General features: G+C 36.6%; 1 protein-coding gene across 5 annotated transcripts in view; it reads left to right on the forward strand.

Moving 5' to 3' along the window:
- TTN (titin) overlaps positions 1-26,727 on the forward strand; it is a 279,823-nt gene that overhangs the window by 93,083 nt on the left and 160,013 nt on the right. For 2 of the 5 annotated variants that reach the window (XM_068543885.1, XM_068543886.1), the window contains 34 exons: positions 62-349; positions 1,645-1,926; positions 2,147-2,425; positions 2,847-3,128; positions 3,245-3,523; positions 4,043-4,330; positions 4,442-4,720; positions 4,834-5,112; positions 5,202-5,480; positions 6,078-6,365; positions 6,502-6,789; positions 7,351-7,641; positions 10,565-10,852; positions 11,447-11,539; positions 11,660-11,945; positions 12,731-12,914; positions 13,121-13,210; positions 13,307-13,574; positions 13,682-13,942; positions 15,553-15,762; positions 15,969-16,046; positions 16,149-16,175; positions 16,595-16,654; positions 16,964-17,047; positions 18,924-18,998; positions 20,018-20,065; positions 20,929-21,333; positions 21,799-21,861; positions 22,227-22,298; positions 22,463-22,540; positions 23,127-23,216; positions 23,446-23,526; positions 24,879-24,965; positions 25,367-25,450. The exons of the other annotated variants lie outside the window; for them this stretch is intronic. In XM_068543885.1, coding sequence (XP_068399986.1) covers positions 62-349; positions 1,645-1,926; positions 2,147-2,425; positions 2,847-3,128; positions 3,245-3,523; positions 4,043-4,330; positions 4,442-4,720; positions 4,834-5,112; positions 5,202-5,480; positions 6,078-6,365; positions 6,502-6,789; positions 7,351-7,641; positions 10,565-10,852; positions 11,447-11,539; positions 11,660-11,945; positions 12,731-12,914; positions 13,121-13,210; positions 13,307-13,574; positions 13,682-13,942; positions 15,553-15,762; positions 15,969-16,046; positions 16,149-16,175; positions 16,595-16,654; positions 16,964-17,047; positions 18,924-18,998; positions 20,018-20,065; positions 20,929-21,333; positions 21,799-21,861; positions 22,227-22,298; positions 22,463-22,540; positions 23,127-23,216; positions 23,446-23,526; positions 24,879-24,965; positions 25,367-25,450 — 6,414 coding nt within the window. The remainder of the gene's footprint in view (positions 1-61; positions 350-1,644; positions 1,927-2,146; positions 2,426-2,846; positions 3,129-3,244; positions 3,524-4,042; positions 4,331-4,441; positions 4,721-4,833; positions 5,113-5,201; positions 5,481-6,077; positions 6,366-6,501; positions 6,790-7,350; positions 7,642-10,564; positions 10,853-11,446; positions 11,540-11,659; positions 11,946-12,730; positions 12,915-13,120; positions 13,211-13,306; positions 13,575-13,681; positions 13,943-15,552; positions 15,763-15,968; positions 16,047-16,148; positions 16,176-16,594; positions 16,655-16,963; positions 17,048-18,923; positions 18,999-20,017; positions 20,066-20,928; positions 21,334-21,798; positions 21,862-22,226; positions 22,299-22,462; positions 22,541-23,126; positions 23,217-23,445; positions 23,527-24,878; positions 24,966-25,366; positions 25,451-26,727) is intronic. 5 annotated transcript variants of the gene reach the window in all.

The raw sequence follows: 26,727 nt of genomic DNA on the forward strand, positions 1-26,727 counted from the left end.
TCTGCTCCACGTCTGGGAGCATGAAAACTGAAGTCACCATGTTGGTCTTCATTCTTTTCAGAACATGAAGTACCTCCTTTCTTTGATCTAAAGCCTGAGTCGGTAGATCTTGCTCTTGGAGAAAGTGGTTCTTTTAAATGTCACATAACTGGAACTGCACCAATCAAGATCACTTGGGCCAAAGATAACCGAGAGATTCGCCCTGGAGGCAACTACAAGATGACTTTGGTTGAAAATACTGCCACTCTGACGGTTCTCAAAGTAGGCAAAGGCGATGCTGGGCAATACACCTGCTATGCAAGCAACGTCGCTGGAAAAGACTCTTGTTCTGCTCATCTGGGTGTACAAGGTACTTGTTCAAGTGAAGTAGTAAGGTCTCATTTCAACGTCTGAAAATATAGGAGAAAGCGTGTGCTCGAAAGATATGTTTAGGACTATGATCTAGGAATTGGAAGTGATTGAATAGATCCAGGGTCTTCTAAGTGGGAGCAAGTTTTTTATAATGTTTATTTAAAAAAATATAAAACTGGTCAAACATGGACTGAAGGTCCATTTTCAAAGGCTGAAAATAGAGACTAGAGGGAGAGTGAACAAAAACTTTTCACGGAATTGCAAGAAAACCCAAGTTTGAAAGAAATTATCTTAGGACAATAAAAGGAAGTTGTCTCGAATGACTTACTTTCCACATTAGTTTATAAATTAATGGATTTTGTTCCTCGAGGGGCTAGCAGAGCCCCAAACTATCAAGCCCTTCAAGAAGAGTCAGATTGTGTCAACTTCTTTTCCTCTACTAGCCCCACTTAAATAACAGTGGAAGCCAGGGGACTGGGGAGTACATCAATATCTGACATCGTGGAAGGCAACCATGTGTCTCTGTAGCGTGTTCAAGGCTGCTGTGGTCAGAAATCAAACATTTAACTCAATGAGCTGCTGGTCTAACCCATGAGAGCATTTTTAAGGGTTTTTCTGGTGATAGTTTATAAATAACTTTAAATTAAAACAGAGTTAGATTTAGCAGCCCATGTGCTCTGTGATATATCGCTTATTATTTTTATCTCCCTAAACTTGAATTTTTTGATTCAGTTAATGAAGAAAGCGGTTGTTCTCCCCACTTCAAAGGGATATTATGAAGGTTGAAGAAATATCTATTTAAGGCCTATAAGAGAAAATAGCACTTTAAAATATTAAGATATCTGACCCAATTTTGCTACTCTGACTCTTCATGGTACATAACTGATATCTTTGCAGCCATAGGAAATAGACCGTTCTGCACTGCTTCACATACAAGAAAGTAATCAAACTCTCTCAATCCCTGTAAACCGTAGTGTGATTTCACCAACAGATACACACTCTGACTGTGATCTTGCACAAAGTGATTCTTTTGCTGGTAGGAGGATTGCACAAAGGGGATTAATGTCTCTTCTTCTTTCCTTTTGCAATAATATTTGATGTGGGTGCTTACAAAAATAAATATATTTTATAGGAATTTTCTAGTTAAGTTTCACCTAACTATTCTTCCTTGAACTGCAGCAAATAAATATGTTTTCCAGAGCTAAAGACCTCTCTGTTTGATTTTTCACTTCATCCTGAATTATACGTGTCTTTCCCATCTCTTCCCTTGTGTTTTCTGTCTTGCTTCCATAGAACCCCCCAGGTTCATTAAGAAGCTAGAACCTTCAAGAATCATGAAACAAGGTGAATCTACAAGATATGAATGTAAAATAGGAGGGTCTCCAGAAATCAAAGTTTTATGGTATAAGGACGAGACTGAAATTCAAGAGAGCAGTAAATTCAGAATGTCATTCCTTGACTCGGTGGTGGTATTGGAAATTCACGCTCTCACTGTGGAAGACAGTGGAGACTACACGTGTGAGGCCCACAACGCAGTGGGCAGAGCAAGCAGCAGCACCTCCTTAAAAGTTAAAGGTCAGCTCCTACCCTTCTTTCATGTTTTTCACGTTAGCTTCCTCCTAGTTGTCCTCTCAATTCCCTGTTTGACTCTCCGTCGAGGTTCTAAAAATTTTAAAGGACACAATAGAAAATCGAGTGTGATATTCTCTCTCTATGGTGGAATGGAAAACTGATTCTTACTTGTAACTACATAGTTACAGAACACATCCTAATTTTCCTTTTTTCCTAATTTTAGAACCACCCGTTTTCCGCAAAAAGCCTCATCCCGTTGAGACGCTGGAAGGAGCTGATGTTCACCTTGAATGTGAGCTTCAGGGCACCCCCCCGTTTCAAGTTTCTTGGCATAAAGACAAGAGAGAACTTAGGAGTGGCAAGAAGTACAAGATAATGTCTGAGAACTTCCTGACGAGTATTCACATCCTGAACGTCAGTGCTGCAGACATTGGGGAGTATCAGTGTAAAGCCACGAACGACGTCGGGGGTGACACCTGTGTTGGTTCCATCACTCTGAAAGGTTAGAGTGACTCCATCCTCTTCTGCTTACAGTTTTCCTTCTAACTTTAATACCCTGTTGGCCCCTCAGCTCTTGCCCCATCCTTTACCACTAGCTGTCTGGTACTTTTCCCCTGTCTCCTTTCTAAATCCTTTTATATTTAGTGCCCATCCCATTTCTAAATCCTACTAATGACCCTTTTAGACAATTTTCCCAATAGGTTTTGATTGGATTTAGAAAGCTAGAGAGGCCAAGATGTTCGACTCTTTCTGCTTAGTACAAACTCTAATGCATCTCTGCTCCCATTCACCAAAAATGCCTCTTCTTTAAGAAATAGAAACGACACATGATCACCAGTTTGATTCCTAGCAGTCATAGCTTTGAGGGAAATACTCATAGCTCCACACATTTTAAATCCCTGATTTTGCCTCTTTTTCATCAGCACCACCAAGATTTGTGAAGAAGCCCAGTGACATTTCTGCCATCGTTGGTGAAGAAGTTCAGCTTCAGGCTGCTATTGAAGGCACTGAGCCCATTTCCGTGGTGTGGTTCAAAGACAAGGGGGAGATCGTCAGAGAAAGTGACAACATATGGATCTCTTATTCAGAAAACATTGCAACCCTACAGTTTTCAAGAGCGGAAACAGCCAATGCCGGGAAATACACCTGTCAGATCAAAAACGATGCCGGAATGCAAGAGTGCTTCGCCACAGTGTCCATCCTCGGTTAGTGCAGATAGAATGTCATCATGAATAGGAGGCACGCACTTACCAGTACTTGTGTCTTCTTTAGTTTTTCAATGTGATTTTAACATTTGAATACAATTTACATCTCGTTCCAGAGCCTGCAGCAATTGTGGAAAAGCCAGAATCCATAAAAGTGACCACGGGAGACACCTGTACCTTGGAGTGCATGGTCACTGGCACACCCGAACTCACTACTAAGTGGTTTAAGGATGCAAAAGAGCTGACAAGTGATAGCAAATACAAAATAAGCTTCTTCAACAAACTATCTGGCCTTAAGATCATTAACGTGGACCCCAGTGACAGTGGGGTGTACAGTTTTGAGGTGCAAAACTCTGTGGGCAAAGACAGCTGCACAGCCTCAGTTCATGTTTCAGGTTGGTTGGTTGGGCTTCTGTTTCAATGTTATTATAGTATAGTTCCCGGTTTACCTATGTGTGTATGAGAAACTCCACATTCTACAGCGTGACATGAGTCTGACATCCTCTGAATCAGCAAAATCAGAGGTCGTAGACCTATAGAGTTAGAAGAAAACCAAGTCCAAAAGTTCTATCCCTTTCTTTTGGAGGAATTCCCACAATTCAGGGTTGTAGGAGTAACACTTAATCCCTGGATAAGGAATAAGGATATGTGGTCTTCTACTGTCACTTATGCTGGAGTCATTCTCCACATAATGATTCACAGCAAAGAGAGACCAAGATTCCTAATAAGTCACCTAGCACATCTTGTCCACTGATTCTCAAGGCTTTCCACGGTGTGACCCCACTGGGAACTCTGTGATATCCTCACAGAAGAGCCAAATGGATCTAGGCATATTCCATCAAAAAGACAATAATTCTCTCTTCGAATCATTTTATAACTGATGTCCTTGTTTGTTTGATTTTTATCACATTCAGACCGAACTGTTCCTCCTTCGTTCACGAGAAAATTGAAAGAGACAAATGGTCTATCTGGTTCCTCAGTGGTAATGGAGTGTAAAGTCTATGGATCACCTCCAATCTCCGTCTCCTGGTTCCATGAAGGAAACGAGATCAGCAGTGGAAGGAAGTACCAGACCACCCTGACGGATAACACTTGTACCTTAACTGTGAACGTGCTGGAAGAGTCGGACGCCGGCGACTACACATGTATAGCTACTAACGTGGCTGGTTCTGCAGAGTGCAGTGCTCCTTTGACTGTGAGAGGTCAGCTAAAAATACAGCAAAATAGAATTGCATTTCATTATTTATTCAACATTTTTGTCATCAAAATTCAAAAGTAGTAAACTTTTTTCCGGTATGGGCTTTTTTGTTTAGAACCGCCATCTTTTGTTCAGAAACCTGATCCCGTGGATGTTTTAACTGGAACAAATGTAACTTTCACAAGCCTTGTAAAAGGAACACCCCCGTTCAGTGTCAGCTGGTTCAAGGGTAGCAGTGAACTAGTACCAGGGGACAGATGTAATGTGTCTTTGGAGGATTCAGTCGCTGAACTGGAGCTGTTTGATGTAGATACCTCACAAAGTGGAGAATATACCTGCATCGTTAGTAATGAAGCTGGCAAAGCTTCTTGTACAACACATCTATATGTAAAAGGTTTGTTTGACTGCCATTCTGCGTTTTTACAATTAATATACATGAAGTAATAGGTGTGCCTGTATCTGTGTGTGTATGTGCTTTATTTCATGTTTTCAATTTGCCTGCTACAGCCCCAGCCAAATTTGTGAAGAAGCTCAATGATTACAGCCTAGAGAAAGGAAAACCCCTGATCCTAGAGGGCACGTATACTGGAACTCTTCCCATTTCAGTTACATGGAAGAAAAATGGCACAAATATAACTCCTTCTCAGAGGTGTAATATAACCACAACTGAAAAATCTGCAATCCTGGAAATTCCAAGCAGCACACTGGAGGATGCAGGACAGTACAACTGCTACATTGAAAATGCTTCCGGGAAAGACTCCTGTTCAGCACAAATCCTGATACTAGGTTTGTTATGATTGCACGTTCGTATCTTTATATACAAATAACCATCCTGGCATGTCTCCTTCATGACTGGTTATCTCTCTTGGCTGCAGAACCGCCATATTTTGTCAAGCAGTTGGAGCCTGTGAAGGTGACCGTTGGAGATTCTGCCTCTTTGCAATGCCAACTTGCTGGGACCCCTGAAATTGGGGTGTCCTGGTATAAAGGAGACACGAAATTGAGACCCACGACTACCTACAAAATGCATTTTAGGAACAATGTTGCTACACTGGTTTTCAACCAGGTTGATAGTAATGACAGTGGAGAATATATCTGCAGGGCTGAAAACAGTGTGGGAGAAGTTTCTTCATCAACTTTCCTGACTGTTCAAGGTGATTGCAATATTTTTTAAGTGAATGAATGTGTTTCTTTTGAACAAGATTTAAAATATCTGGCGAGGATCTTCTTTTTAGGAAAATCCTTCCAAATGCAAAACTTTCTGCTTAAGTAGTTCTGCCTACAAATTAGCAGTTTATCTTTTTTGGTCGCCTTTACAGAGAGCGATAAAATGACTAAATCTTCATTTGGAAGGATCATGTCACCATTTGTCTCTGTAATTAAATCTTTCAGAAAAATGAGTAACCCTATTTTTTAAAATTCCACCCATGGGTGTCTCATGCAGATTGCTAGAAAGCAGTCTTAAAAAGTAAGAGAATCTGCTACATGCCGGAGATGTACCTTAAGCCAATCAGTTTCTCTGTTGGCTTACATATTTTTACACCTACCATGCGTCAGCGTGGCATCAAAGTAAAACTTTTGCTCCAGAAATTTACCTGCTTTTCTTTGAGTCCAAGTTAATTCAAGATATGTGAATACCTCCTGATATTTTTATAGGAATCCCATTATTTATATAACAATAATTGTGAGAAGAATATTCAGTAAATTCAAAATGTCCAGAAGTATTCATTACTTTAATTCCATTCCTACAGAGGAAAAACTTCCACCGTCGTTTTCTCGACAGTTGAGAGATGTTCAAGAAACGGTCGGGCTGCCAGTTGTTTTTGAGTGTGCTGTCAGTGGATCAGAACCTATCTCGGTGTCTTGGTTTAAAGATGGCAAGCCGTTGAAAGATGGCCCCAATGTACAAACATCATTTTTAGATAATGTAGCCACTCTCAATATTTTTCAAACAGATCGGAGTTCTGCAGGCCAGTATTCTTGCACAGCTACAAATCCTATAGGTTCTGCTTCTTCCAATGCCAGACTCATTCTCACAGGTCTGTGGATTCTTAAATTTCTACTTCTGTAATTAAATTTTTTATAACCAAATTTGAAATTAGGGGAGGAGGATTTGTGTGAACTGGGATGGTCAGGTATGGAGCCTGAAACCTTGTCTTTCTGCTCTCCTCTCAGAGGGGAAGAACCCGCCCTTCTTTGACATCCCTCTTGCCCCTGTGGATGCTGTGGTGGGAGACAGTGCGGACTTTGAGTGCCATGTGACGGGGACGCAACCAATAAAGGTCACCTGGGCCAAAGACAACAGAGAGATCCAAAGTGGCAGAAACTATCAGATTAGTTATTTGGAAAACAGCGCGCACCTGACAATCCTGAAAGTAGACAAAGGAGACTCTGGACAGTATACGTGCTATGCTGTCAATGAAGTGGGAGAGGACTCCTGCACGGCTCAGCTCAATATAAAAGGTATCTTTGAATATCACATCCTAAGGGTGCGGTTTTATTAGGACGGATAAAATGTAGCACATTTTTAAACCACTGACATAAAAATGTTTCAGAAGAAATAAGTTTCTCTAGAGAAAAAGTGATCTTTTAAAATCTGTATTTCTCTAAGTTTTTATACATCCTACATAACCCTAAGACCACTCCTTCCCTCCCCACTTTTTTCTTTTTTTTTTTTTTTTTTTTACAAATATCTGGTTCTGTAAATGACCATAAGTTATTCTTATCGTCCATCCCATAAATCAGAGAACAGTTTAAAATAAGCTTGTGAAAATAAAAGAAAAAAAACCCACAACATTGTAAATCAACTATATGCCAATGTAAAATTAAAATTTTTTTTATATTTAAAAATAAACTAAGCTTGTGGAAGGAGGCCAAATTGTTTAGGAACATTACACTGATATGCTGTATTCAGTTGGTCAGCATTGACTTTGAACTTAAAGTATGACTTTTCTTTCTTGAAAAGCCTCCTATTAATAACCTACTTCTGGATTCCACTTCATATACCCTTGAACTTTCTTACAGAGCGGCTAATCCCACCAAGTTTCACTAAAAAACTCTCGGAGACAGTAGAAGAAACAGAAAGGAACTCTTTCAAACTCGAGGGCCTTGTTGCTGGTTCCCAGCCTATTTCTGTCGCTTGGTACAAAAATAACGTAGAGATCCATCCAACGTCTAACTGTGAAATCACATTCAAGAACAACACACTTCTGCTGCAAGTCAAGAAGGCAGGCATGGACGACGCTGGTTTGTACACGTGCAAAGTGTCGAATGATGCAGGCTCTGCTCTGTGTACATCTTCAGTCGTCATCAAAGGTAAGTCACCTTCAGAGCCCCTGGCATGATGTGTTTTTCTTTACTGCCTATTAGACAGCCGTGTGTGTTTCTTCTGACATCTCGACCAAGTAAGTTATAACAGATATGAATATATATTATTTAATTGGCTTGCCACAATTCCACATATGTTCACTAAAACATATATATTAGTTGTAATTTAATTACGTGGCCCAGGAAAGTAGGTGTCATATAATAAATGGACTGTACCTTAGCTTGTAAATCACATCTCGAAATTCTGTCAGGTAGTTAGAAGTCTAAGTCTATTTTGAAATTCATACATAAGTGACATATAAATTTTTATGAAGCACATTTGTTTTGAAATTTTTTAAAATTTTCATCATGGAATATTGCATTACCTTTGCTTATTTTGAGTTCTATCACATTCTGAAACATTTTCTTTTCTAAGGATATTTCTAAAGGATTATTGTCTGACATATATTGCCCAAAGCTTTTAGCCCGTAAATGAATATTAACCTCATACAAAAGGGTAAAATTTGCTCAGAAAGAAAAAAAAATGGGTGGAAAGATGTTGCATATCATTATGAATACACAGTCATAGCTTGAGGCAAAGAAATAGACTGTATTGTTTAAGGAGATCTTCTCAATCTGATCCTCTAACCATAATGGCTTCATCCATATAACTTTTTTTCTTTTTTTTTTTTCTTAACATCTTTATTGGAGTATAATTGCTTTACAATGGTGTGTTAGTTTCTGCTTTATAACAAAGTGAATCAGCTATACACATATATATATCCCCATATCTCCTCCCTCTTGTGTCTCCCTCCCACCCTCCCTATCCCAAACCTCTAGGTGGTCACAAAGCACCAAGCTGATCTCCCTGTGCTATGTATCTGCTTCCCACTAGCTATCTATTTTACATTTGGTAGTGTATATATGCCCATGCCACTCTGTCACTTTGTCCCAGCTTACCCTTCCCCCTCCCCGTGTCCTCAAGTCCATTCTCTATGTCTGCGTCTTTATTCCCGTCCTGCCCCTAGGTTTGTCAGAACTTTTTTTTTTTTTTTTTTTTTTAGATTCCATATATATGTGTTAGCATATGGTATTTGTTTTCTCTTTCTGACTTACTTCACTCTGTATGACAGACTCTAGGTCCATCCACCTCACTACAAATAACTCAATTTCGTTTCCTTTTATGGCTGAGTAATATTCCATTGTATATATGTGCCACACCTTCTTTATCCATTCATCTGTTGACGGACACTTAGGTTGCTTCCATGTCCTGGCTATTGTACATAAAGCTGCAATGAACATTGTGATACATGACTCTTTTTGAAATATGGTTTTCTCAGGGTATATGCCCAGTAGTGGCATTGCTGGGTCGTATGGTAGTTCTGTTTTTAGTTCTTTAAGGAACCTCCATACTGTTCTCCATAGTGGCTGTATCAATTTACATTCCCACCAACAGTGCAAGAGGGTTCCCTTTTTTCCACACCCTCTCCAGCATTTATTGTTTGTAGATTTTTTGATGATGGCCATTCTGACTGGTGTGAGGTGATACCTCACTGTAGTTTTGATTTGCATTTCTCTAATGATTAGTGATGTTGAGCGTCCTTTCATGTGTTTGTTGGCAATCTGTAGATCTTCTTTGGAGAAATGTCTATTTAGGTCTTCTGCCCATTTTTGGATTGGGTTGTTTGTTTTTTTGATATTGAGCTGCATGAGCTGCTTGTAAATTTCGGAGATTAATCCTTTGTCATTTGGTCATTTGCAAATATTTTCTCCCATTCTGAGGGTTGTCTTTTCATCTTGTTTATGTTTTCCTTTGCTGTGCAAAAGCTTTTAAGTTTCATTAGGTCCCATTTGTTTCATCCATATAATTATGAGGCAGTTCATCAAAATCACTTTACAGTCTAACTTCCTTGAACAGGTGGGAGTTAATTACCAACTCTGATGATCTAGCTGGCCATGTCAGGGTGCACAGACAGTAGGTTAATATCATCAATAGATTAATGTTACTAATAAGCTAATATCATTGAGTTAACTTTTTATAATTCTAATTTCATCACTCACTTAATAGTACTTAAATGCGTTTGATTTTAAAAACATTTAGTTAAATGAAGAATGTGTGCTTAGCGGTGGCTTTTTTACATTCATGATGGTTTTACATTGAGTAGATAAATACTTTCTATAGAATTCTGAGGCTTTTTATCCATAGAGTTTAAAAATGAATAGATATCAGAAGTTTTCATCTTTGCAATCATGAATATTGCTTATTTTCCTTACATGTAGGTCTCAGAACCGTTCAATAAAATCATTACATAACACCAAGCTATACATGGCCTTCCCATCATGTTACTGATATCTTCTTCACTGGTTTTCAGTTGAGCACTGAGCTTCAACGCCTCATTCCTTTGGGCAAAGGTTGGATTTTAAATGCTACTGTAGCTGCATATAATAGCTAAAGATGATCATAAGAGAAAATCACATATTAACATGTGGGCTCATGGTTACTCAAATGTTGGCTTTCTTTCCCAGAGGGTAGCAAACATTGTATATCATGAGCAGAGTTCTCCAATAGGCCCTTCGTTTTCAGGGTTCAGTGAAAATACAGCTGCACGCAGGTTTGAGAGAATCAACGGTTCTATATGACATCGAAATTTATAGGAACGGCCAGGGCAGTGTTTGCAGTGACTAATGTTTGCAAAACACAGATGCTTGGGTAATTCATGGGCAGCATGGCATCTGTTCTTTGCTTGTTTTTAAACCTTTTTCTATTTATAAAATCCGACACATGTAACTATTGCTTTCAGAGACAAAGGCACATGATTCAGTTCTATTATAGCAACCAGTGCTACCTGTTAGAGGCAAAACTTGTTTCTTTTCTGGAGTTTAATATTTTTTTGTTTTTATGTGCCTCATGAAAATCCCTTTCTAATTCTAGCACCTAAGAAGCCACCTGTGTTTGATCAGCACCTTACTCCAGTAACAGTTAGTGAAGGAGAATCCTTGAAGCTTAGCTGCCACGTCCAGGGATCAGAACCGATCAGGATCCAGTGGTTGAAGGCTGGCAGGGAAATAAAGCCCTCAGACAGATGCAGCTTCAGCTTTGCTAATGGGACTGCTGTGCTGGAACTCAAGGATGTGGCTAAAGCAGATGCGGGAGATTATGTGTGTAAAGCTTCAAACGTGGCTGGAAGTGACACTTCCAAATCAAAAGTGACCATTAAAGGTACAGACACCTCAAAACTATTATTTGGATTAAGTCAACTGCTTGTGTTTATTTGCTTATTTGCTTATTACAATTTAAGTAAGAATGGAATTAGATTTTTAGAATTATCAGTTACTGCTCCTTTGCAATTTATAGTCACCTTATTATAATTGAAATATTAGGTCATTTAGTGGCAATAATTTCCATACAAATTTTCTGAAAGTACCCCAAGTTCACCATCATACTTCTTGACCTTTTCTTCACCATATCCAAAAGGATGTAACTAAGTGGAGTTCCAAAAATGATCCTATAATAATGTGACATAAGGTAGCCTGATATCATATCCCTAAAGGAAATCTGTATAATAAAACCAAGTTGAGAAATATAAAACTTGATGCTATTAATGTGATTGCAGTTCAATCTGCATGTAATGGCTACAACTAGTTATAAATGTCTATGAAACTGCTTTGTCTTCTATAATCCACTCTCATATAGAGTGTGTAATATTTGTGACATTGCCAAATTCTTAAAGCCTGTTTTTCAAAGGAAATTATTTATTACAATTTGAAGGTAATTGTGATTTTTAAAAAAAAACATGTAAACGTGTTTTTTTAGACAAACCAGCTGCCGTCCCAGCAGCTAAGAAAGCAGCAGTAGATGGAAAACTCTTCTTCATATCAGAACCTCAGAGTATGAGAGTTGTAGAAAGTAAGTACTTCCTGAAAATTACATCTTCATCTATCGTGTACATTTTACTGCTGATTTCATTTCAGAAACACTGGTTTTGGAAAATTAAATTTTTATTGATTTGTTTTCATTGTTCCTTAGAAACCACTGCAACATTCATCGCGAAAGTTGGAGGTGATCCAGTTCCAGATGTTAAGTGGACAAAAGGGAAGTGGAGACAATTAAGCCAAGGAGGTCGAATTTTTATCCACCAGAAAGGCGGTGAAGCAAAGCTGGAGATCAGAGGCACCACAAAAACTGATTCTGGATTATACCGATGTGTCGCGTTTAACAAGCATGGTGAAATTGAAAGTAATGTTAATCTACAGGTGGATGAAAGGAAGAAACAAGAGAAAATTGAAGGAGATCTTAGAGCAATGCTGAAAAAGTAAGTTCAATAAAATACCATGCATGGTAATGTTCCATTCATGGACCATCCCCTCCAAGATTCAGATTGTGAAAGAACATTAGCATATAGACATTTTAACAGAAACAGATAAGCAAATACACAGTATTTGAGTGGAAGTTAGTGGTGCATTAACATCAATTTCTGAATAATCTTGAGAAAATTTTGAGAATGAGATGAATTTTTATTAAAATTTTGAACTAAGGAAATGGCCTGTAGAGAAACCTGTGTGTCTAGGCGTGAAATTTTTGTTTCTATGTGTAATTTCTCTTGCTCTGAATGGCTTTCTAGATCAACCATTTTAAACATTTTCCATAATTGCCAATAATTTCAAAACCAATTATGTTTCAACATCACTGTTAATCAATTAATCAGCATTTAATTTCTACATATTTTCCTCATGATATATGTATTCTTTATTGATGCTTTCCATGGCTATTATTATTTTTCCTTATAATTCTTTCATTAGCCTCTTTTGTTGTAAAGCTTACAAAAATATTTTTGTTATCCTTTCTTAAACTCTTTGATCAAATTTCCATACTTTGTGACTATAGTCTGATCTTAATCCACTCCACCTCCAAACCCACAATTTTGTTTGTTTGTTTGTTTCACAGTTAACATGGTAAAATTAGTAGTTCTTAAATAAAGGACACAAAACTATTCCTTTGTGAAAAAAATTTTATTACATTTATAATCTTTGAATGATGATAGACAATTCAAAATAAGTAGAAGACAGGTGATTCACGTTTATTTCTTATTTCATTTAGGACTCCAGCCTTAAAGAAAGGAGCTGGGGAAGAAGAGGAAATTGATATCATGGAACTTCTCAAAAATATTGATCCAAAAGAATATGAAAAATATGCCCGCATGTATGGAATCACTGACTTCCGGGGTCTTCTTCAAGCATTTGAAATGCTAAAGCAAAGTCAAGTAGAAGAGACACATAGATTGGTATGATCTTTTGTATATAGTATCATCTTTAAAAATTCACACTTGAAACATCTAACATACACCTGTTGAGTTTCCAGAACCCTACAGTTGTATAAGATCAGTTAATATAACCTAAGCAGCATCAAAAATGGAAGTTAAATATAATCATTCGTCCTCTAATTCAAATTTTATTCCATATGTAATACTTATGCTTTTTTTCTCCCTAGGAAATTGAGGAAGTAGAGAAGTCAGAGAAGGAAGAAAAGGAATTTGAGGAACTTGTATCATTTATTCAGCAAAGGCTGTCACAGACAGAGGTAAAATGAATTATGCTGATCACAAAATGAACAAATTATTATTGGGAATTACAAGGGAAGGAGTGACTAATGCATTTTAATTCTTTATTCTCCTAGCCTGTCACTTTGATCAAGGACATTGAAAATCAGACAGTTTTGAAAGATAATGATGCTGTGTTTGAAATTGACATTAAGATTAATTATCCAGAAATCAAGCTTTCATGGTACAAAGGGACTGAAAAACTGGAACCCAGTGATAAATTTGAAATAAGCATTGATGGTGATCAACATACACTCAGAGTCAAAAACTGTCAACTTAAAGATCAGGGCAATTATAGATTGGTGTGTGGTCCACACATCGCTAGTGCTAAACTAACTGTAATTGGTAAGGAAAAAGAGTTTTATTATTTTTAAAAAACTTGTGAGATGAATTTACTACTGAGTACATCACATGTGATATCGTACAAAATGTATATTGTATCATACCCACAGAGCCTGCCTGGGAACGGCATCTTCAGGATGTTACTTTGAAAGAAGGCCAGACTTGTACCATGACTTGCCAGTTTTCTGTGCCAAATGTAAAATCTGAATGGTTCAGAAATGGCAGAATCGTTAAACCCCAAGGTAGATATAAAACAGAAGTGGAGCACAAAGTCCATAAGCTGACCATTGCAGATGTGCGAGCAGAGGACCAGGGTCAGTACACCTGCAAATACGAAGACCTTGAAACTTCAGCAGAGCTCAGAATTGAAGGTGGGTGAAAGACTGTGGCTGGAGTTATCACAGCATCGGTCAGTGGCAAATGTTGTGCAGGACCCCTGCAACCCTGCCATCACATGTATCTTAAAGCGCTTGTGTGGTCTCATTTCCCAACACACATACTCATAGCATTCACTCACGTCTCAAAATCCATTTGAAATCAAAACGGAAGTATTCACATAAGTGCCGATTCTGTTGCATAGTTCTTTTTGACCTGAAGTAGATTTCAGTCTAAACCATGACTTGACTTTCTAACACTTATTTCTGTTAAATTTCATAATTATGCTAAATTCAGTAATTTTTTACAATTCTATTAAATGCCATAATTCTCACATCTATGATTTTGAATTCTAGAAATAAATCTTAGAAAGGACCAGATTTCATGGCTATGTGTCTTGAGGATCTTGGCTAGGAGCTGACATTTTGTTTACAGGAATCAATTTGACTCTATCTGTATGAAACTTTATAGATAAAATTAACAACATATGTGATGTGTGATTAGCAGCTATTTTTCAAAAATAATTATTTCATAGGAAGATCATATTCCAACCTCTGAATCTCTGAAATGAAGTGGAATCCCAGGACTTAGGAGCAACAATATTTATTTCCTAAAGACCTACACCTTTAGACTGTATTCAGCAACATTTGGCTCTAATCATGGGCTCTACTTCCAGACATAGCCATTTATAGCTGTTGAAATAACTATGTGACTTATTTACATAAGCATTTCAACATCTCTGACTTGCTTTACAGTGGATATCAAGGCCTGGTTGTATTTTAAAGTTCAGAAATTTTAAATCGTTTTTCATTTAAAGGATCCAGTTGAAACCACTTATTTTTTAAATAATTCCCTCCTTTTATATGATCCTTCAAAGAAAAGCTCACCAGAGTACATATGACATCTAAGCTATTCATGATACTGCTGTACGTTGAATTCCAGCCTTCCAGATAAAATTTTGCAGAAGGACCTCCACGCCAGCCTATTCCCTTGCTACATACCCTGCCATTCCCAGTGGGTGGACTTCATGCCTGCCCACGTGTGCTTGCAAAGCAGGTTTCAGAACTCTTCAAAATGAATCCTTTGAAATTTAGAAGTGCAGATTTCCTACTGAGTTTGAAATTATTTTAACAGGGAAAGTTATACAAGCCAAAAACTAAACAATTCTAGATCCTGAATAGCAGAATTATTTTACAGAGGAAAGAAAGAATTTCAAAGGGGAATGAGAAGTATACAGTAAAAATTTAAGTTTATGTTCCCTTTATTTTGAAGCCCCCATTTCACTAACATTTTTAAAGTTTAAGTTTTACTTTTGGGTTATAAGCACCCTTGACTATTGCCTTCATGTAAATATTGTAAGGACTTTCAGGGATTTCTTTAAACTTTCCCACATTGATCCTGTAGGAATACACTTAAGTACTGGGATAATTTTTTGTTACTAATGCGAAGAAGTGCACTTTCTTCTTGTTTTATCTTCTCAGCCTTTTTCTGCTATTTTCCAATCGGATAAAAAGATAAGAGACTTTAAACATCTGTGGGGGAAAGCACAGTGGAAGAAATTCCTCCCCAAACAATCTAAATTTGAACTCTTTTTGTACTTAAACAGCTGAACCAATTCAGTTTACGAAGCGCATACAGAACATTGTGGTGAGTGAGCATCAGTCTGCCACCTTCGAGTGCGAAGTGTCCTTCGATGATGCCATTGTAACGTGGTACAAAGGACCAACAGAACTGACCGAGAGCCAGAAATACAACTTCAGGAATGACGGTCGCTGCCATTATATGACCATCCACAACGTGACCCCAGATGACGAAGGTAACTTAATTGACAGCGTCCCTGTGACTATATAATTTCAACTTTGCCTGTTTTATTTATTTCTACTCTAGTTTACGCTTATACTCTGTAGTTCTATCTAGATTACTTTTTTAGGAAAGAGAAATATAAATAAATACTATATTTAAATAAAGAAGCATTATTTACAAACATATCAGAAAGCAAACGTTTCATGATTTTTTCCTTAGGTGTCTATTCAGTAATTGCTCGACTGGAGCCCAGAGGTGAAGCAAGAAGCACAGCAGAGCTGTACTTAACAACCAAAGGTCAGAAAACACCCCATTCAAATCACAGTGCAATCTTGGAAACAAAGTAGCCTACCAAGGCAATTCTAAATTTTAAAAAATATCATTTTTTTTCTTTTGCAGAAATCAAACTTGAGATGAAGCCTCCTGGTAAGTTAAAAAAAAAAAAAAAAGAATCAATCCTTACAATACATTCAGTGTAATTTTGTAAATGATAGAAGCCAAACTAACATGTCTAAAAATATTATTTCTTTTTTTCAGTAAAATATTATTCAGTAAAATTATTTTCAGTAAAATAATACCAATGTTAGGCTTTGTGAGTTTGGAAAATTAGAGATAATGAGGTCACATTCAGCTGATATCTAGGATCAAGTTTGGCCGTAGAACAAATTTTCACAGGGAATAAAGTTGCATGTGTGGCTGCCTACAAAAGAATCTTAATATCTTTGTTTCTATATGTTAAATTCTGCTGTTGGAAATGCCTGACAATCAAACACATCTTAGTTGTCTAATAAATATCTGTGTTTTCAGTCTCTCGGTGCTTATCATTATTAAATGTCCCTTTTCAGATATTCCCGACTCGAGAGTTCCAATTCCAACCATGCCTATCAGGGCAGTACCACCAGAAGGTAAGATCCAGCACCATGACCCCTGGGCTTGAAGCTGCAGTATCCTACCACTAGGAAGTTACCAATGCCAAACCATAGCATATAGCAAGAACAAATTCTTTCTCATCATATTCTTCACTGTGTAATTAAAAATCAAAGCAAAAGAGTAGTTACAATTATAAATAGATGCTAATTTTGTTTGTTCTGATTGTTGAATTGCTGCTATAACACCTTTGAAGTACTGAAAGAAATGCATGAGACTTTTCATCATATTTCACACAAAATAAGAAACCAAAATATGTTACTTATGATGGCATTTATTTTCTTCAGAAATTCCTCCTACAGCGGTTCCTCCCATCCCCCTGTTGCTACCATCACCTGAAGAAAAGAAACCACCAGCAAAACGTATTGAAGGTATTATATGTTATCTACCTAAATGTCAAAATATAGAACTATTACAGACCTGGAAAATGTCGTTTAATGCAACATGTTGGCCCTCTAGTGGTCAGCAGTTTGAATTGCCTTTCAAAATGTAAATTATATGCTCTTTAAGTATTAACTAAATATGTAAGACATGTGCCTAAAAGTCTGAAAATCATCAGAAAAAAAAATATGATGCTTAATATTAAAATTTTTATTTTAAAGGAATCACTTAAGCATTAATGGCAAACTGATTTCACATTTCATATTTTCCTAACTACTACATAAAGCAATAAAATGATACAGTCAAATTCTAGTGAAGCTTACAGAAATAAAAAATACTAGTGTATAGTCAGATTTAAAATTATAGTTTGTGTTTTTTCCCAATTACACTGTTAACTACGCTAAAATTCATTATTTTGTTATAAAAATATGATTTGGAATATCTTTGATTTTTTTTTTTTTTAAAGCCAAGGAAAGAGCTCTCCAATAAACTCATGAGTGTGCCAGGAAATTGTCCTTCTCAAATATTTCAGTAGATAAATTATACTATTTGTGCCCCCAAACTGCTCAACTAATCAGCCAACAGACTGCCTGGGACTCTCTAGAGTTCTGGGGAGTTCAGAATTGCTGTCAGAATTCTCCCAGCATCATCAGGAAAAAATTCTGCATGTCAAAGTCACATTTTTCCAAAGCCAAGCCACCATAACTGTAGTAGTTTCCATGGTTTGACATGCTAGTTCCCTAATATCTACTACAATTGGCGTCAAAAGCTTGAGCTAGTTTTCAGCCAGCCTCAGGGGAAATTCAGTTAAAAAAACAAAACAAAAAACACTTCCAGTTTTATGACTACTACAATCTCAATAACAAAGAAAAGCATTTTTATAATTTATATGAACATAATTAACTATATTTCACCTACTTATGATAGCAAAAATGAATAAGAATCAAAAATCATAAAATAGATTTCCACTTATATTTGTTGTCAGGAATAATAATTTATCTTAATGAATGATTTATGATTTGAGTGTTAGTGTCAACATGACTTAAGTTTGAGTGCCCACTGGGAAACTTGAGAAATTAAATCATATTTTAAAAATTCAGAAGTGTTATTTATTCATGAATACTAGGAGCCATAATCAAGTTACGATCAGGGGCCAGGATCAAGGTATAATGTCAGCAATGACAAAAGAAAACTTCCACAATGTAGCATAGGTGGGACTTTAATTTTACTAATTCACTTGTTATTCTTTTTCCTGAAAAATATAAAGTGTTCTTACCTAAGTGAAATGAAGATGAAAAGGTGTACCTCTTCTATTTATGATATCACTTGGGTCTACTCTAGATGTTTGAAAACTTTAAGCAGGCATAAAATCAGTGAAGATGTAAGATCACCCTTCATATTCTATCTCCCTCCAAAAAAATTGTTCTGCTTTCTAGTCCAAGATCTTTCCGAAACAGATATCTTGCAATAATGTGCAGAATCTCTTGTTACCATCAAAACATATTAAAATATATATATATATATTTCAGGGCTTCCCTTGTGGTGCAGTGGTTAAGAATCTGCCTGCCAATGCAGGGGACATGGGTTCAATCCCTGGTCCGGGAAGATCCCACATACTGCGGAGCAATTATGCCCGTGTGCTACAACTACTGAGCCCGCGGGCCTAGAGCCCGTGCTCCTCAATAAGAGAAGCCACCGCAAGGAGAAGCCCGAGCACCACAACTAGACAAAGCCTTTGCACAGCAATGAAGACCCAACACAGCCAAAAATAAATAAATTAAATAAATTTTTAAAAAAATTTCAATAAACGTCCCAGTTTCATGAAAATATTTTAGTAAAATTTACATCTGACATCTCATTTTTTAGTGGCCAAAAAAGCTGTGAAGAAAGATGCTAAAAAAGTTGTCGCAAAGCCCAAAGAAGAGGCACCACCACCTAAAGGTATTATAATTAATCAAAATTCAGTCTTACTGCTTTTCTCTTGGTTAAAAAATTTAAATCCCAAATAGTGGAGGATAGAGGAAGGTTAAGAGTGTGAATTCACAAAATGGTACCTCTTCCTTTACTCACCCTCACCCTCTTTTTTGATTCAGTCCTCACTTTCTCTCTCAACTTTCTTTCTTTTCCCCTTTTTTTCCTCCCCTATCCTCCTGTGCCTATGTCTACCCATGGCACCCAATGGCAACACCAGAGAGTTCTCATTATCTCTGGATAGTGATTTAAAGAAGGCACTGCCCTCTGGTCCAACAGCTGATCTTGATCAAGTCACACCAACAGAAGGTCAAGGGCTGGCACTAATTTTAAGTGGCTGCTTCAGCCCAACTCAGCACCCTTCCTGGTTCACCTGAGCTAAATGTCAATGCTTGCAGGGAAAAAAAAAAAAAACTTTTTGCAGGGGGATCAATTTAGTTACTTTAAATTTTTATTATATCCTGGAAAATTTTTAGGAAGGAGATGGGATAACTAAATTTAAGCAAATAGTTTTATCCATCTGGCTAAGATTAAAGTACAGCAACCTCCTAAAAAAAAGGAGAATCCAGGAGCATAGGGCACGATTCACTGAGACTTTTTTTTTGTGGTCATTTGTGAGATGTTATAGAATAAGAAGAATCTCAAAAAAGCATGGCTATTTCCCAAACTTTATTGTTAATCACTGAAAAAATTAAACATGCATTATTTTTAGCATCAGACATACCGAATATTCTCTTTATGTTTCATGTTAATTTAAATTGTTTTAAATCAACATAAACTAGAATAAAATTTCAGCCTTCCTGCGTTTTCGTTAACATGGCATTACGTAGCATTTCTGGTGAGCTAAATTTGGATCTTATAAAAGCATTTGATATATGAGTAGTAGTCACAGATCATACAAATGGCTAACAAGGGTGTACAGGATTAGTAAGCATTAAAAAACTTATAGTCTAAAGATAAACATGTATTTTACGTTTTCAAATTTCCAGAGGTTGCCAAGAAGCCCCCACCTCCTACTGCCTTAATTCCAGCAGAAGGTAAATGAAATATTTTATTCTATTTATTTCTGAGATTTGCATCTCTGCGTTGTATTCTTATTTTATGTATCAGGCTTCCAACTTATTATAAAGTTGTAAAGTCTCCTCTGCTACAGTAAAATTAGCAGTGGAAATGATGGCTACTTCATACTGGTCGAATTCCGGGAAAGAAAAACCCAGGCAAATGTTTATGCAGCCTCAGTGCAGTGGACTCAGGGAAAGAAGTGGTGAGGGCTAGAAAGGGAGGGGATCCCTTATTGTTTCAACTGTAGCTAACACAAATGTTAAGGATCATATGAATAATGTTAGCCTTAATATTTTTAAAGTTGTCATATGAAAGCAACTAATTGATTTGGTTACATGATTTTAAATATTGTCTTTATCAAACTGACTAAAGAGTTATATTCGATAGTCAAAAATATAGCTTAAAATTAGTACTGTTTTTGAAAGAATAGTTTGGAATTTAAGTAACTGCAGAAATATTAAAAATAAATTCCACAAAATGATCAAATATTAAGATATTCCATGGGGAAAAAAAAACTAAGGGTTTTACAAACTGGAGCTCCCATGAAACAATGGAAGATGTGTTCATTGGATAATATTTACTGAATGCCATTTTGTTCACACCAGAAAAATCCTCAGGTTAAGAGTAGAGTGTCTCTTGACCCTCCTGACTGTGTTCCATAATGAACAAAAATTTAAACAGAACCAACACAAAGAAAACGTAAATTATCAATATAAGGCTGAGATCTCAGATACTGGTATTACTTGACTACATAGACTTTCATTTCGTGAAGTAATTGTATGGATATAATTAACATGCTAATATTATCTTTTTAAATTAATTTATTTATTTATTTTAGCTCCTGAAGTGATTGATGTATCCTCCAAGGCTGAAGAAGTGAAAATAATGACCATAACCAGAGAGAAAGAGGTTCAGAAAGAAAAAGAAGCTGTGTATGAGAAAAAGCAAGCAGACTACGAGGAGAAGAAAGTTTACATAGAATCTTTGGAAGAACCTTATGACGAACTAGAGGTAGAACCATACACGGAGCCATATGAAGAACCTTACTATGAGGAACCAGATGAAGACTATGAAGAGACCCATGTAGAAGCTAAAAGGGAGGTTCATGAGGAATGGGAAGAAGATTTTGAAGAAGGGCAAGAATACTATGAAAGGGAAGAAGGTTATGAGGAAGGGGAGGAAGAGTGGGAGGAGGCTTACCAAGAAAGAGAAGTCATCCAAGTTCAAAAGGAGGCTTATGAAGGTGTGTATTAATTGGGTGACTTTTTTCTCTTTTCCTCATTTTTTGCTCAGTTCTTTATATTTTCAAGGTTATTAACCTGATTTGCAATGGATATGAAATAGGTGAAATGACCATTTCCATTTTTTAAAGTTAGAAATCTTTAGAATCTTTAAAAGCATCATTTTCTTCAGAGTTACTTTCATGCTTTGATATTGTAAATTGAATCATTTAATCGTATTACTAAGACTGAATTCTGAGTGCTCCTTTCTAATGCAGAGGTTCAAGTTTTAGTTTCACTGCCTCACTGCATCTCTGCTTGATCCTGCTTCTAAATCCAGCATGAGTAATCCTGTTAGCAATAAAGACCCCAAATACAATAATTTACACAGTTGTATATGATTGTTAACTTATATCATTTGCCAATTGATACAATCTATTAGAACTTAACCTATTCAAGCACCCCTTATTACTGTGTTTTTGTTAAAGAATCACGTGAGAGGAAAATTCCAGCAAAAGTACCGGAAAAGAAAGAAGTACCACCTCCTAAAGGTATGTAATTGGAATTATTTAAATAGATCACATCATCAACGTCATTATCATGGCTTGCTGGGCAAAAAATGTATGAATCACCAGTTCAATCCAATAGGCACAACTTCTTCTGGAAGCTTCATTGTATCAGTGATTTTTTTGCTAAGAATATCTACCTACTTCATTTAATTCAAACATAAAATGATGATAAAAAGATTGTTGTGGTAAATATAAAATAAAAAATAACCAAAATACTTGAAGTACAGAAGCTTGTACTTAAAGTTCAGTGCAACAAACTTGCCTCTCTTTAAAAAATGAGAGAAAAAGAGAGAGACTATTTTAATAGAAATTCTAAAAGTACTGCAATTTTTTTAAAATGCTTGCAGTTGTAAAGAAGCCCGTAGTTGAAAAAATTGAAAAGACTTCTCGAAGAATGGAAGAAGTTCAAGTCACCAAAGGTATTATCATTTAAAACATTTCTAGTACCATGTACACAAGTAATTGTTTACTGATATATAGTCACATGTTAGTTATTTATATAGTCATCTAAACTAAGATATTTTAAAATTTTGTGCAAAACAATATTCTTCACAATACAAATATATTTGTACATATTTTTAAGTACCCGAAGTTTCAAAGAAGATTGTTCCACAAAAACCTTCTCGGACTCCAGTGCAGGAAGAAGTTATTGAAGTGAAAGGTATACATCTTTGTCTTTCAGCTACAAGTTTTAAACATTTTTATTTATGTGTATGAATATGTATACATGTATTACTGAACAACTCACAAATCTGAAATCACCAAAATAAAGACATATTATATATATTATATTATATACATTTTATGTTGCACATTTATATAATTTAAGTAAATCATAACATTATCTTTGTTTTTAGTATCACTTTAAAATTACATAATTTTTTTTTAATTAAAGAAGGATTTGTGTTTAATCAGTAGTCTTCTAACTTTACCGTGCCATGCATTCCATTCCATATAATATTCCTCATCTCCTCATTTATATGAATAAACCCTAATGGATTTGGGAAAGCACCACATCACGTGTGAAGAAGTTGTGTCTATTTGATTCCCATTTAATAATGTTTGATAAAGGCTGCATGGATTGTTTGTCCCTATAGATCAAAACGTGATTTGTTTTCTTGTCAATACTGAATTTGTTCTCAAGCTATCATATTAACCCACTCATTCTGTGTCTAAACAAGCCATGTATTTGATCTGATGTCTTGAACTGGAAAAAGAAATACTAATGTGAAATACTCTCTTTAAAGTACCTGCTGTACATACAAAGAAGATGGTTATTTCACAAGAAAAGATGTTCGTTGCTTCTCACACAGAGGAGGAGGAGGTGTCAGTCACAGGTATAAGGCAAATTTGAATATGGGGCTCAAATGGAAGGGCTTCAGATGGATTTTTATCCCTCTTCTTATCTAATTTGTGATTATGTAGTTATCTCTGTCTCCTTGTGAATCTTTGTCATCTTTTCATTTCACATTTGTCTGTTTTAATTTGTATTTCAATATTCTTTGTAAATTGCAATACCACCCACAGTATGGCATACCAGGAACTAAAATGTACATTTTTTTAAAGTCCCTGAGGTACAAAAGAAAACTGTTATCGAAGAGAAAATTCACGTTGCTGTTTCCAAAAAGATTGAGCCTCCACCTAAAGGTATTAGTGATTTATTCTAAGTTTAAAATCTTTCAAAAGTTCCAAAGTAAATTATCTGAATATGTTAATATTAAATAATAAGTTTAGTCACAGACCTATAGCCACTATGTGCAAATGACATCATAGGGAGATACGAAGACCATGAGGAGGGTATTGGAGAGAGGAATGAGAATTCCTGGAGGCTCTGTTCCCTGCTGCATGAAGCTTACAATCTAGTGGCCAGCTGTTTAGAAAACGAAATAGTGTCCTGGGGGCTTCCCTGGTGGTGCAGTGGTTAAGCATCTGCCTGCCAGTGCAGGGGACACGGGTTCAAGCCCTGGTCCGGGAAGATCCCACATACTGCGGAACAACTAAGCCTGTGCGCCACAACTACTGAGCCTGCGCTCTAGAGCCCATGAGCCACAACTGCTGAAGCCCATGCACCTAGAGCCTGTGCTCCGCAACAGGAGAAGCCACCGCAGTGAGAAGTCTGTGCACCGCAACGAAGAGTAGCCCCCGCTCACCGCAACTAGAGAAAGCCCGTGTGCAGCAACGAAGACCCAACGCACCCAAAAATTAATTAATTAATTAATTAATTAAATCTATTAAGAAAAGAAATACAGTGTCCTGGAGCCAGCTCATACCCACTCACCAGAGCTGATGGTTAAATTTTCAGGAATTTTGCTACCCAGCATTTAACGCTTCCATGATTAAAAGTTAAATTATATAAAATTAAATAAATTATATTTAAAGCTATGGTAATAAATGCTCAAAACTCATTACTATTTTCCTATTATCTATGTTTCTGAGGTTATGTTGATTGCCTCTGTGTTGTGGAAATACTGGATAATTATGCGCTACTTCTCATCCCTTCCCAACTCCGAGACAATGACATCATCGTTGGTAGCCAGGATGCATGTATTTGCACCACCACAGAGGCTGGAACTTGGAAACTGGCAGTGGCTACAAATTAGGGCTCCCCTCCCTCCACCGACCCTCTCCTACACCCAGTCAAATTGTTAAACATTTAGGATACAAAAATTATTTAAGATAATTGAATGCAGTTGTTCTAATGCTGCGGCTTTATAAAAGTAAAGTTTCTAAAACAGGTGTCTGAGGAACAGGCACTGGCACCTCTGAGGAAGGGGTGCTCCTACCTGTTCCTAGGAAAGTGGAGGTTCCTTCAGTTAAAAATGAGTAACAGTCACATTTTCTAATTAGCCACTAGTTCATTGCCCTTAGCCCTTGATTAACACATAATTTTCTTGCATTCAATTGGTATAAAACCAGAATGTCTACTCTTTAAGTCTTGCAACAAGATATGCCTTGTCAAAATGCACAATTTCTCAAAATCGACCCATTTTTTTTTAAAGTCCCTGAGCCACCCAAGAAACCAGTCTCAGAAGAAGTAGTCCCTGTTCCCCACCTTCCTGAAAAGGTGGAGCCCCTACCAGCCAAAGGTAGAATCATATTTTTGAAAAAAATTTCTTAATGTCTGTCTTCTTGTACCTTTTTCTGTTGGCTCTGTGTGTTAATGAGATAGTATCTGTAAACCATTTGTAATATATTTTAATTCTGTGTATGTTGATTTCATTAACTTGTGGTAATATGTTACACAAATGTCAGTAATGCTTTAGACTCCAGACCATGCTGATTGGGTCTTTGTCGGCTTCGTGTAATATATGTAATGTCTGTATGGTACTGATGTATTTAGCGTGTATTTTCATCACGTTACATGCTTGATATTAAACTACTTCCTAATTTCTTACACTCGTACTGAGGATTTATGCTTTAATGTAATCTTAAATGTCTCACAAGGAGACTAGAGTTCTCAGTTGTTTCAACAATGGTGTCTTTAAAGTTCCTGAAGTTCCCAAGAAACCTGTGCCAGAGGAGAAAAAGCCAGTTCCTGTGCCTAAGAAGGAACCTGCCGCTCCCCCCAAAGGTACACCAGAACTGATCACCTGCTGACCCTTTGCCCCAAGTGCCAATGCTTTGTCTTATACAGTCTTCGTACTTACTCTGCTGTCTACTTCGTGTCTTTTACATGCCTCTTGTGTTTTTCATTTATTTGTCAGCTTCGGGGGGGTACACTCGACATACATTATTTGTGATACTGAACATTAAAAGAAGTTACTTTTAAAAAGCAGCTATATCAAACTGCTGTCTTAAATTTTTAGTATCTTCCCTCACCTAGAGAAAGAAGAAATATTTGTGAAACTCATTTTCTGCAGGGCACGTTTCTAGGAAAAACTCTTTCAGCCCTCAACTGTGTGACTTTTTCTTAATAAAAAAAAAAAAAACTTTCATGAGTTATGACAAAGATACAAAGACTAACAGGAGGGTGTTTGGCAGAACTGAATGTTAATGAGGTAAAAATGTACACAGTGCTTCTGGGAACTGCCACTCTTCTGAAAAGTCAATAATGCCTACCCTTAAATAGTTGGAAACATCAACTTTTGGCATTTACTTTCACCATGTTTCTTGAGATATTAACTGAACATTGACATTTGCCATAAACGTTGCAATTATCTAATTAGTGAGTCAAGGGACCTTTCATATAGGGATGTTTGGATTCAAATATGCTAATTCTTGCTTTAATTTTTTGGATTTGGTTGGTTTTGGGGGTTTTAGTGATAAAAGACACTACTTTATAGAGGCAATGAAGTAACAAACTGCACACATCTGGTCAGTTATAGAGAGATCCAGTATCATCCAGCTTAGGAGAAAGCAGGCTCATACATTTTAAGAAGTGTTCTCTTTTGCCTGATTTCTCAGTGTTTCCATTTTCTTCCTGAATCAAATCTGCTTCTCTCTTTCTCAGACTCTTCTTGGCTGTTTCAGAATTCTGGGTCTTTTTTTTTTAGTCTTTATTTTTTAATTGAAGTACAGTTGATGCACAATATTATATAACTTACAGGTGTACAATATAGTGATTCACAATTTTTAAAGATTATACTCCATTTATAGTTATTATAGAATTTTGGCTGTATTCTGTTGTACAATATATCCTTGTAGCTTATTTTATACCTAATAGTTTGTACCTCTTAATCCCCTACTGCTCCTCCCCACTTACCTCTCCCCACTGGTAACCACTAACTTGTTCTCTATATCTGTGAGTATGCTTCTTTTTTGTTATGTTCACTAGTTTGTTGTATTTTTTAGATTCTACATGTAAGTGATATTATCCAGTACTTGTCACTCTCTGACTTATTTCATTTA

This window comes from Eschrichtius robustus, chromosome 5 (genome assembly GCF_028021215.1).
Source record: "Eschrichtius robustus isolate mEscRob2 chromosome 5, mEscRob2.pri, whole genome shotgun sequence".
NCBI lineage: Eukaryota > Metazoa > Chordata > Mammalia > Artiodactyla > Eschrichtiidae > Eschrichtius > Eschrichtius robustus.